The 11,212-nt window shown below is 33.0% G+C and overlaps 1 protein-coding gene across 7 annotated transcripts in view; it reads right to left on the reverse strand.

Moving 5' to 3' along the window:
- Positions 1–1,072: 1,072 nt before the first annotated feature.
- Positions 1,073–11,212, reverse strand: part of LOC110024643 — a 33,265-nt gene continuing 23,125 nt past the window's right edge. For 5 of the 7 annotated variants that reach the window (XM_020724726.1, XM_020724724.1, XM_020724725.1 and 2 more), the window contains 6 exons: positions 9,982–10,047; positions 4,001–4,078; positions 2,735–2,904; positions 1,828–1,874; positions 1,494–1,683; positions 1,073–1,413 (listed from right to left, as the gene is read on the reverse strand). In XM_020724726.1, coding sequence (XP_020580385.1) covers positions 1,166–1,413; positions 1,494–1,683; positions 1,828–1,874; positions 2,735–2,904; positions 4,001–4,078; positions 9,982–10,047 — 799 coding nt within the window. In that variant the 3' untranslated portion in view covers positions 1,073–1,165. Of the gene's footprint in view, positions 1,414–1,493; positions 1,684–1,827; positions 1,875–2,734; positions 2,967–4,000; positions 4,079–9,981; positions 10,048–11,212 lie in introns of those variants that run through there. The other 2 variants (XM_020724729.1, XM_020724730.1) reach the window with 2 other exon arrangements.

Here is an 11,212-nt window from a genome sequence, read left to right on the forward strand (position 1 = left end):
CAATAACACATGAATAACGCGCAATAACATATGAATAACACAGGAGGGAATATTCCCCGTGTTACTGCGCCGTTTTTTTTGCTCTGCCGCGTGAGATGTCGTGGCGTGTTTTGATTGGCTACGCACGTTATTTTTACGTGCGTAGTACTGATGTAATATTTTTTCCAATAGTAACCTCATCCTTTAGCGAAGTAGGTTTGCCATTGAGGGTTGAAGATGCATGAAATGCTTCCTGCGAGCACTTTAGTAAATGCGCAAGAAGGCTTCGGAGGAGGCGACGTGTGTGTCTATATATATATTACCAACTGACATGAATCTTTAAGATAGTGTTTCATTTGTCTATCATTCAATTACATATACATAAAAACAAACAATTATTTTAATTCTGCATGCACGCAGACTCTATTTGAGGCTGCATTTTTCAAGCGTCGGGCTACTGTCCGCGAACTTTTCATTTTTTCACATGCTTTCCTTCAGCGGCGGCCGCTTGCCGCTGAATAGGATGAACACGGGCCTCAGAATCAACCCCACGGCCCAGCGTTATGGAACGTTAATCTCCAAAGTAATGATTTCAACATTAACCTGATGTGAACTCGCTACAACCCACTTTATCTAATAATTAATTACTTTATCTTCAATCATAATGTTATACAACAACAATGAGGAAATATTTACCTACATAGTGGGATTAAGGCTTTGTTGTTGTTATTGTTGTTGATATAAAAAATTTAAGTTCAAAAAACCCAAGAAAAAAAATTTAAGTTTTAGATATGTAAATACATAGGAATTGGGTAGTATGTATGAAACCATTTAATTCTATGTATTTACATATCTAGGTCCTAAATTAAATAAATAAGAATTAAATGGTATGTATGTAAAGGCCATGTGCACCTAGTGCTTTGTCTGAACCCACATGACTTCAAACTTGGCAGCCAGATAAAGATGCCTGTCGAAATCCTAGTTTCCCATGACATAACCTGTCCTGAATATTATTATATGAGCGGCCTGAGGTACATCTAAACTAATCCGCCTTTAGATATATATATATATATATATATATATATATGTCCTATGTGTGTGTGTACCCCAAAAAATCTGTCCTTGCCGACGGACCAATGCAGCGAACTCTTATAGCATGATGAACCAATTCTAAACCCTCAATCTTCTATCTGGGAGACACAAGCTGGCATCTCACAATACCAGCAGCACCGCCATAACACAGCCATCTTTCGCTACCCTTATTCATGTTCCATCTTAGCTTGTGCATGGCCACAATCTTGGGAGGAAATCTAGTAATATTTTGCCTCGATTCATCTCCCCTACTCTCAGTTTCTTGCAATGCACCATCTTCTCCAGCTTCTGCTTGCTTGCTTGGATTGCATTTTCTCTTCTTCTGGCTGCTAGTATTGTTTGCTGCATTGACGAGTTTATTGGTCTTGATGAAACAGGAAAACAACAGCTGCTGCTAATCTAATTGTATAATTTATGTTTACCTGGCATTGAGGAGTTTATTGGTTTTGCCTCATCAGCCACCACCTTTGAAGCTAATGGTTGTTTAGGTAAAGGAACACTTTTCAAGGGGGTGTTCATGGCCAGAGTTGGACCATCCTCGGCTAGAGAACCGCAGAGGAAGTGTGGCTTACGATATCGACTTGAACCCTTGTCAACTGCTTCAGCTGTGAGCTACAAACAACAGCAACTAAAACTTCAAAAGAGGATGCAAATTGTACTATGTGCATCTAAAAGGCATGACAAGCATATGCTAATAATATTAGCGGAAAGAATGTCCTTCCATCCGACAACCCTCCCTTGAGATTACTTTATTACCTGAAAGTAGCAAGTACGACCATCTGAACCACAGTAGGCAACAAAACCTGAACACAAATGTGCCCAAAGCATACGTTAGCTTGATAATTTAAATGCTCGTACAAGAATACTATTGGAAAACCTTAAATAGGTAATTTATTAAGAAGTCTAGATAAGAACTTGCCTGTGCGGTTATATCTATGACACGCCAGATGCAGTTAAAGCGAATTAGCATTAATAAAAGGAGTATTTATCTTTCTACAATTAATGATTGTTTCACTCGAGATATTTACTTACATGCAACCCCTTGTCCCACATCTCTTTCTCCCTATCATTCTTCCTTTTCATTCTTTCTTTTTTTAGCTAAAAACAATCTTAGTGCAAAATGCCTTGAAATTTGATGCAGAATGCAACTAATTATCAAAGAAAGATTTCAGTTCTACCTTCATTTCTATTCTGATTTTACATCCCTTTATTTGTTTTGATTTGTCTCTCTTCTATATATCCACTCTGCTTAACTTATTCAGTGAATGCAAGAAAGGTTTCAGTTCTACCTTCATTTCTATTCTGATTTTACATCCCTTTATTTGTTTTGATTTGTCTCTCTTCTATATATCCACTCTGCTTAACTTATTCAGTGAATGCAAGAAAGGTTTCAGTTCTACCTTCATTTCTATTCTGATTTTACATCCCTTTATTTGTTTTGATTTGTCTCTCTTCTATATATCCACTCTGCTTAACTTATTCAGTGAATGAAAGAAAGGTTTCTGTTCTACCTTCTTTTCATTTTTTCTCTGATTTCACATCCTTTCATTTGTTATGATTTGTTTTGCTTCCATATATCCACTTCTTAATTTTTTCAGTGTCACCAGTGCAATAAAAGTACGCAAGTAAAAATTAAAGGAAAAGGTTTAATGAATATTATTACCAGTGCTACGTGATACTTGGACACTCCAAATGGCAAAAGATGAGCAAGACTGAAAGTGCAGTCCTTGCTGTTTTGTAGCCAGTGGTTCCCCGGTAGCAGGTATATCATTTGCTATCTTTGTCAAGCTTAGTGTCCTGATGATACCGTCTTCATATGCAATGACAAGGCAACTGTAAAGATTTGGTAGAAGTCACAGTTTTGACCGATGATAATTCAATCTACTACTTGACACCTATATTAGATATATTTGTTGCACATGATTTGTTAGTTGGGTCATGAAACTGTTGCTAATAATGTGAGAATACATCTTAAGAAGAAACATAATAAAATTCCATAGAAGCATGGAGGATATTTCTCATCTGCCTAAAAATGAATATTGTAAAAATGTAAAAAAGAACATTAACTTCCTAGTTTTTTTTTTTTTCTATATTTACATATGTGCATATGTATGCTTCTGCTAGAGTTATACAGCTATACTAAAAGAGGCCAAAAGCTGTCCAGGAAAAGTTAGCCATGAATAAAAATGAAAGTCAAAAAAGGATATGCCAAAATGTATTGCATTAAAAAAATGAACTACTAGGATATAGTTTAAATTAAAGAACCGAGTAAACACAAAAAACCCAAAAGTTCTTCAAAATGATTTAGCAAATAACAAAATGATCATGTCTACCATTATTCATAATGAATGGAGAAAAAGGATTTGACCTCAATATAATATGGCTAACAAAACTTTGACAAAGGAGACCTCTAGCCAATCATCCTTTTAATTTTTGGTCAAATAAAAGATGGTGAGGTTAGACAAAACATGAAAAAAAAAAAAAAAAGCGACACAAGAAAACTCGAATAGAATATTGTAGCATGAGTATCGCCGAAAGAAAGATCGAGGTATAACAGTAAGTTTGGAAATTCCATAATGAAAAAGAAAATACATCCAAAATCTTCACTCCCCTCCATCTTTTAGTTGTTGAACACTTAAAAATCCATAGATTCACAAATACGCATGCTTGAGAAAAATTGTGACAAAGTTTTTGACAGAGTTACAGCACATAAATATTGTCAAATAATTTATAGCACACCCTAAGCTCCATTTTATCATCATAAACCTAAAAACTTCAGATTTCCTCAAATATAGTACACCACACTACAACCTCATTCTTAATTGAACTTAAAGTTGAATTAGGCCTTGCTACACTAGGTGCTCCCTATTATCAACTAACTTCAAATATTTGCAAATTACTAGGAAATGTACAGGGTAACTGTAGTTACCTGGGGTTCTTCAACCAATCAAGACTTAACACAGCTCTTTGTACTGGACAAAGGTCCAATAGAGGACGATAGGGGTCGCTGTACAAGAAAAGTGTCAAAAATTGGATCTAGAAAATAGTGCAAGGAAATAAAAAAATAAACAAAACTTCATATAATGTAGAAGTGACCAACAGTAAATAAAAATATAGCCACTGTGCGACACAGAATCACTTCATAATAAAAGAAAATGAGAAATCAATAAATCTAATCTTGCTAAAATCTAATGAAGAGAAAGAAAAAGAGGAACAGTGTAATGGTAGTGTCGCTAATAAAATATAAAAAAAATGAGTTAAACACTTAACATTCAATACCAGACATTATCTACCAACATTTTTAACCAATAATTTAAATAATGATTACATTTTCATCAAATAATCCACAACTCTTCTGGTTTGAATCCAACAACTAAGACAAATAAATACAATCAGGAGTTAAAAAAATTACAGAAAATATAATTTACAAAAACTTAATTAATAATTTGTTCAGCTCTTACAAATCTCATTGTGTATGAATTAGTTATTCATTAAAATACAAGAAGGAGAACCAAAGGGTCATCCGATCATTCAAACTACCATCGTTTACGGAAGGACGTATGGGATATTGTGTGGACTGCGGAGGCAAGGTGACCTCAACTTCTTAGCGGGAGCTTGTTAGGTGATAAATGAGGTGTATAGGTATTATGAAAGCAACCAACTTAATTCTATAACGGAAATCAAGTTAAAGTAAATTAATGGAAATCATTCAAACTACCAACTCTTTCCTCTTTTAATTCCAGAGGAGAGTTTGAAATATAATATAGTACAAATTAATAGAATTAGAGATATAATTATAGTACTAAAAATTGTTGTTGATACTAAGATTTTTAATATTATAAGTGTTTATGTTCCTCGAGTACATGGAGATATAGATTTAAAAGAAATTTTCTAGAATGCACTATAAGAATCAATCCAAATGATACCTCTTAAAGAAAAAAAAAAATTTATTGGAGGTGTGTTGACAACTCAAATAAATAAAAAAAAGGAAATAAACTAACATTATAATTCTTATAGGTTCCCACTCAAGTTCAGTGAATAACAGCTCCCGCTGTTTATTTTAGTATTAAGGACTAATTTGAAATTTTTGGGAGGTTTGAATCGAGTCGGTTACAGAAACCCACAAAGACAAAAATCCTGATCGTCTTTCTCCCCAGATAGAGTCGAAGTCTTCTTTAGTGATTCTCACAGTACAATGGTTGTGAGGGCTAACGGAAAAGCATCAACGGGATCGTCGCATACGGGACTTCCGAAGCTCCTTCAAGATCGAACAGAGACAACTCGCCAGACGCACGAAAGGCAAGGACGGGATAGCTTTGTACAGAGACATCTAAAATTTCTTAATCCTCCCTGTACCACACATTAAAATCGAAGTCACGCTCCCTCTTGATCATACCGCGATCTCACCTGATGTTTGTAAATCTGGACTGAAATGGCTTAAAATATTAAAATTTGGATTTTAAAATTTAAGCTTGTAAATCTAAAAAATGTAAAGTTGAGTTTTTCGGACTTAGGCTTCTAGGGGACGAAAAATAATTTGGATATCAAGCCTCTTGAAATCTTAAAATACCGTCACCGAATTCGCAATACTTCAGCTGGCAAATAGAAAGCGGTCACTTTTTGAAGCCTAAAATCTTAAAAATTTCGCAAATACTTTAAGCTCCAAATGATTTCAAAATTTATAAAAATTTTGTGGTTATATACTAAGTCAAATGAGACATCTTGAAATACGAGTCCACTCTTAAGACTAAGGTGAATATCACTTGAGACACCCTTGAGCTATGTATGCTTTAAGATATCTATATAAGCAAATCAATTACACATATTTTCAAACATCCGCACATGCTCCAACCAATGTATTGAATGCTTGAATACTAGGTTTGAGAATGCTACGCGGGTCAAAATATACACTTAATCTGCCCTACAACGCGTGCAAAACTATTTAAAAATCAACTTGAGCCAACAAATTACATGTATGCATGTGCCCCAACCAATATATTGAATGCTCAAATATTAGGGTTTAAAATGCTGCACGTGCTCATCGAGCCGCCTTATCTATAGGATAAGGTCGCAAATCTCACTTAACTAGTATGATCCTCCTCCTTGTAAGGTCTGGAGTTAACGAGTCTAGTAATTTTAAAATAGATTTTCAAATCTTAAAATAAGAATTTACAAGTTCAAATCACCTAGCTCAATCATCCTCCTTGTAAGAACAAGAGTTGACAAGACTCATGCCCTAAAAGTTTAATTTAACAAAACTAAATGTCACCCTGATTCAAATATAAAAGTTTTAAAATGCTTTACTCCCCGATGATGATTGTATTGATTAAAGATTTCAACCGAAGGAGTTAACCTTCAAAATCAAGCTTTTCAAAATAGCCAACAAATATGTAAGGAAAATTTAATCACTTATCCGCTTTCCACAACAATTTGTCGAGGGTGATGATTTTTTTATTAATTTAAGCTCACAAAGAGTGAATGTAACATCAAGTATATCTTTATATTCACAATCAAAGCAATTGCTTGTCAGTAAGGACGTGGATCGAGTCTTCTGTCTGTGTGGTTCTGCCATCAAATGACACCACATAATAGGGATTATGACCAGAGCCTTATGACCGAGTAGTTTTCGCCAAACAACATCATTATCTTACGATCACAGTCGCAGCCCGTATGTTCCCAAACATTTTACCTTTTGAGTTGTAAATTATAATAATACAATTAATTGACACAAAATCTTCTATTAGCTAGGATCGATGTAAATTTGACCCCTTAGACAAACATCCACCCCAGATCAACGAGGATACATTGGATGACGCGAACAATGACTGCAAACAAGAATCCTTCTATCAGGTGATAAGGGACTGTGACAATGTGGAATGACATAACCATGGGATATTGATCGTGTTTCAACTTCATTCTCTCACCATCCACTTTAAGCTTCAAGTGATAAATTTAAAACTCAAGTCCTAAGCTTAATGTTATTATATGTTAAATATTCAATTTTTAATGACCAGCCTCAGTCGAAAGTGTTCTCATGTTATCAGGATGGGTAATTAATCATAGGGGCTTACGCCTATTAGAAACCTCAAACCTCATATCAAAAAATCTTCACAAAATGAGGGTGAAATCTCTAGATAGTGTTTTATCTATAATCCAATCTGTTTTCTGAAAATTTGACCCTCCAAAGCTCTTTCAAATAAAAATAAAAATAAAATGTAGAGAGTTCTCGAAAGATAGAAACATTTTAGATTTTGCTTTAGCATATGATTTAGTTATTGTTAATATTTTATTTTAAAAAATAGATGGACATAATATTACTTATAAGAAATGATCCAATAAAACACAAATTGATTATTTTCTTAAGAGAAAAAGGGATCGTCGAAAGTGTAAAGATTGTAAAGTTATTTCGAGTGAAATTTTAAGTACTCAATATCGATTATTAGTTCTGGATTTTAGAGGAAAAGTTGAAAGATGAAGAATAAAGAAAACATTATCATAGAATAAGATGGATGCACCAAAAATACACAAATAAAATTATTATTATGAGTAAACTTCAAGATTTCAAGATTTGAGATGTTTATGAAGAAGTGAATTCTATGTAGGATAACGCAATAAGCAAGATGTGGCAAAACATATACTTGGAGAATCAAAAGGAAAAATTTTTATAACTAAAAATAGTTGGTAGTGCAATAATAAATGTGCGAGAGAAAAAAATAAGAAACTGTGTTATAAAAATTGATTCAAACGTAAAAACTTAGAGAACTGAAAAAAATAAAAGGTGATCTGTAAAGAATCTAAAAGAATAATTTGTGATGCTAAAAATTATGTTTTTAGTGATCTTTATAATATATTAATACTAAAAAGAGTGAAAAATATATGTATAAACTAGCCAAACAAAAAAAAAAGTAAAGACTTAATTTAAGTAAAGTATATTAAAGATGAAAATCAAAAAGTGTTTTTCTTAGAGGAATAAATTCAACATAATTATGTGAGTTATTTTGATAAATTTTTCAATGAAGTCATTGAAAATACGATCGACCTCAGTGATCATAATAACGTTACTAATAATAAAACATTTTATTTTTATCGTCACATTAGTAAAAATAAAGTTGAGGATTTAAAGAAAACCAAGAGTGAAAATTTAGTAGGCCCTAATGATATTCTAATTAAAATGTGAAAATATTCAAGAGATTTGGAAGTTTTTTGGCTTACTAAACTCTTTAATAATATTTTAAACAATAAAAAGATGTCCGAGGAGTAGAGAAAGAGTATTTTGCTCCCCATTTTAAAGAATAAAGGGGATACAAAAGAGTGTGCAAATTATAGAGGAATTAAGTTGATGTGTCATAGTTTAAAATTATGGGAGAGGGTAATTGAACATAGGGTAACACGTGATACAAAACTTTCTCATAATCAGTTTGAATCAGTTTGGATTTATGTTTGGATTTATGTCGGGCAGGTTTACTATAGAAGTTATACATTTATTGAGAGATTTGATAGAGAAGTACATAGAGAATAGGGACGATCTACATATGATTTTTAGTGATTTAAAAAAAGCTTACATTACGATTGCAAGAGAAGTAATTTGGAGAGTTCTAAATAAGAAAGGTGTTGATAAGAACTTTTATTCAAATCATTGAAAATGTGTTTCCTAGAGTTGTTACTTGTGTTCGAACAGAAGGAGGATTGATCAAGTATTTTCCTATTTTAGTTGGCTTACATCAGGTATCGGGTTTAAGCCCATATCTTTTTGTTTTAGCTATGGATGTTCTTCTTGGACATTTACATGAGGATGTAATTTGTTGTATGTTTTTCGCTAGTATTATTCTTCTTGTGGATATAGAGAAAGCGTCCAGGAAAAACTTGAATTATAGAGGTCTACATTGGAGTCTAAAAGCCTTCGTTTGAGTAGATCTAAAGCTGAATACATGGGATGTAATTTTAGTAGTAATAGTTATAGTGGTAGAGTTCTGACTATGGGTGATCAAATCATTAAAAGGTGTGATTGTTTTAGATATCCCAGGTCTATAGTTCAAATTGATGGTGATATAAATGGGGACATTATTAGTAGAATTCAAATTGATTTGTTGAATTGGAGAAATGAATCAGACCTATTATGTGATAGAAAAGTACAGCTAAGATTGAAAGGAAAATTTTATAAGATGACGGTAAGACCTGCAACAATGCTCTATGGCAGTGCTTTATAGTGCAGAATGTTAGCCTTTAAAAAAGAAGCATAAAACCAAGTAAAGTGTTGCTGAATGCTTAGATGGATGAGTGGCAATGAGTGGCATGACACTTAGAGACAAAATGCAAAATGAATATATCTGTGATACGATTGGTGTAGCTCCAATGGCCGACAAAATTAGAGTCATCTTAGATGGTTTGGGACATTAAATGCCGGCAATATGATGATCCTGTTAGGAGAGTAGATGTTTTAGATTTGAATTGTGTTAAGAAAGGCAAAGGTAGACCAAAAGAAACTTGGGCAAATTGAATAAAAAATGATCTTAATCTATTAGAATTAAATGAAAATATGACAATCAATAGAATGCAATGAAGAAAAAGGATTCATGTAATCGACCCAACTTAGTGAGATAAAGGTTTGTTGTTGTTGTTGATCCCCGAGTCCGAAAAGAGTCTTTCATATGCATGTGCTTTGCTCGGCATGCTATAGAAATTGGTTATCATAAGACTTTATTTTAGTTAGTAATGTTTTTTTTTTGCATTTTTTTTTATTACATTTAGTTTGTAATGCTACAAATGCTCAAGAAATAATAATATGTTTTTTTGTACGTATTAGACAACAATTAATTAATTAAAGTGTTTGCACATATTAAACATTCAAGAATTTCAAGCGATAAATAAACAGACATTTTTCTGCATGCTCAATTGATGCAATATGCATACCGTAGGTCCCAAAATTTTAAGCCTTCATGTCCAGCAGTCACAATCAAATTTGAGCATTCCACATCACTGCATATGCTCAGTTACCAAAAAAATAATAATAAGAATAAATAATAAAAAAAATAATAATAAGAATAAATAATAAAATAATAAAAAAATAAAATCAAATAAATCAAATGTGAGAGCTTAAAATATCAAAGATCCTAAAAATCTGTGTTAACATGTATAAAAAAAACACCTCTAAGATTAGCCAAAGCGTTAATGTCTTTATGGTAGATTCAACATTCTACAAGCAGCAAGATGCAATGCATGCCATTCAAAATACAACATGACATATGAAAGCCTAATGTAGGAAAAGGTGAGAAAAATAGCATTACTGTGCAACAGATTCATCAATGTACCAAATGTACCACTAAGCCAGTTATTAGCATCACAAGGGATAAAATTGCACGCACAATTACAACAGTCAATTAACTTGTTCATCCCTAGAGATACTTACAAGGGGAAAATATGCTGATATTAATAGAAATAACTATTAAGAGAACCATGTAATTACACATTTGATCGGCATTAAGTCATCTAATCTAATCAACATTAAGTCCTCGTTTGTGCTATCGATTATGGAGTTATTTAGGTCGGATATTCAAGACAAAATACCTTAGTATAGTTTATTTGTAGATAAAGGTTTAATAAGTGATGACCTTTTCTAAGGCAACAAGAACTTTCATAAAAGACATGAAACATCTAATCAAAAAACAATAAGTTAATGGATCTGAAATTGCTAATTATCAACCAGTACTAATGGATGAGAAAAAAAAAATAGTGATGGATGGTTACGTGATATTTAGGTAAGCTAAGGGTGAAAACCTTGAAAATTTTATAATAAAGGGGCATTTACATATATAACATACAATTCTTATGCATTTACATATATAACAACTAAACTTTTATATTTATATGCATAACACTCAAATCTCTAACATCACATCAAAATACCATTATTACTTGCCTTTTAAAACTGACACCTTTTCATGCATAGGTTTATGACCCCATGTTGACCTCAATTTTCGTGAGGTCTAGTATTTCTCGTAGGAGTTAGGATCTAGCCTTAGGGGTCTTCCTGCGACTATCTTAGAGCCTTAGAAGTGGTGCCCGCCTCGTTTTAGTTCAACCTATTTCCGTCCTCTTTTGGAGGTTTCGCGTGTGTGGTATCGACTTCTAGCACTTAGAAGGA

The sequence above is a fragment of the Phalaenopsis equestris genome, unplaced genomic scaffold (assembly GCF_001263595.1).
Source record: "Phalaenopsis equestris unplaced genomic scaffold, ASM126359v1 Scaffold000264, whole genome shotgun sequence".
Lineage (NCBI taxonomy): Eukaryota > Viridiplantae > Streptophyta > Magnoliopsida > Asparagales > Orchidaceae > Phalaenopsis > Phalaenopsis equestris.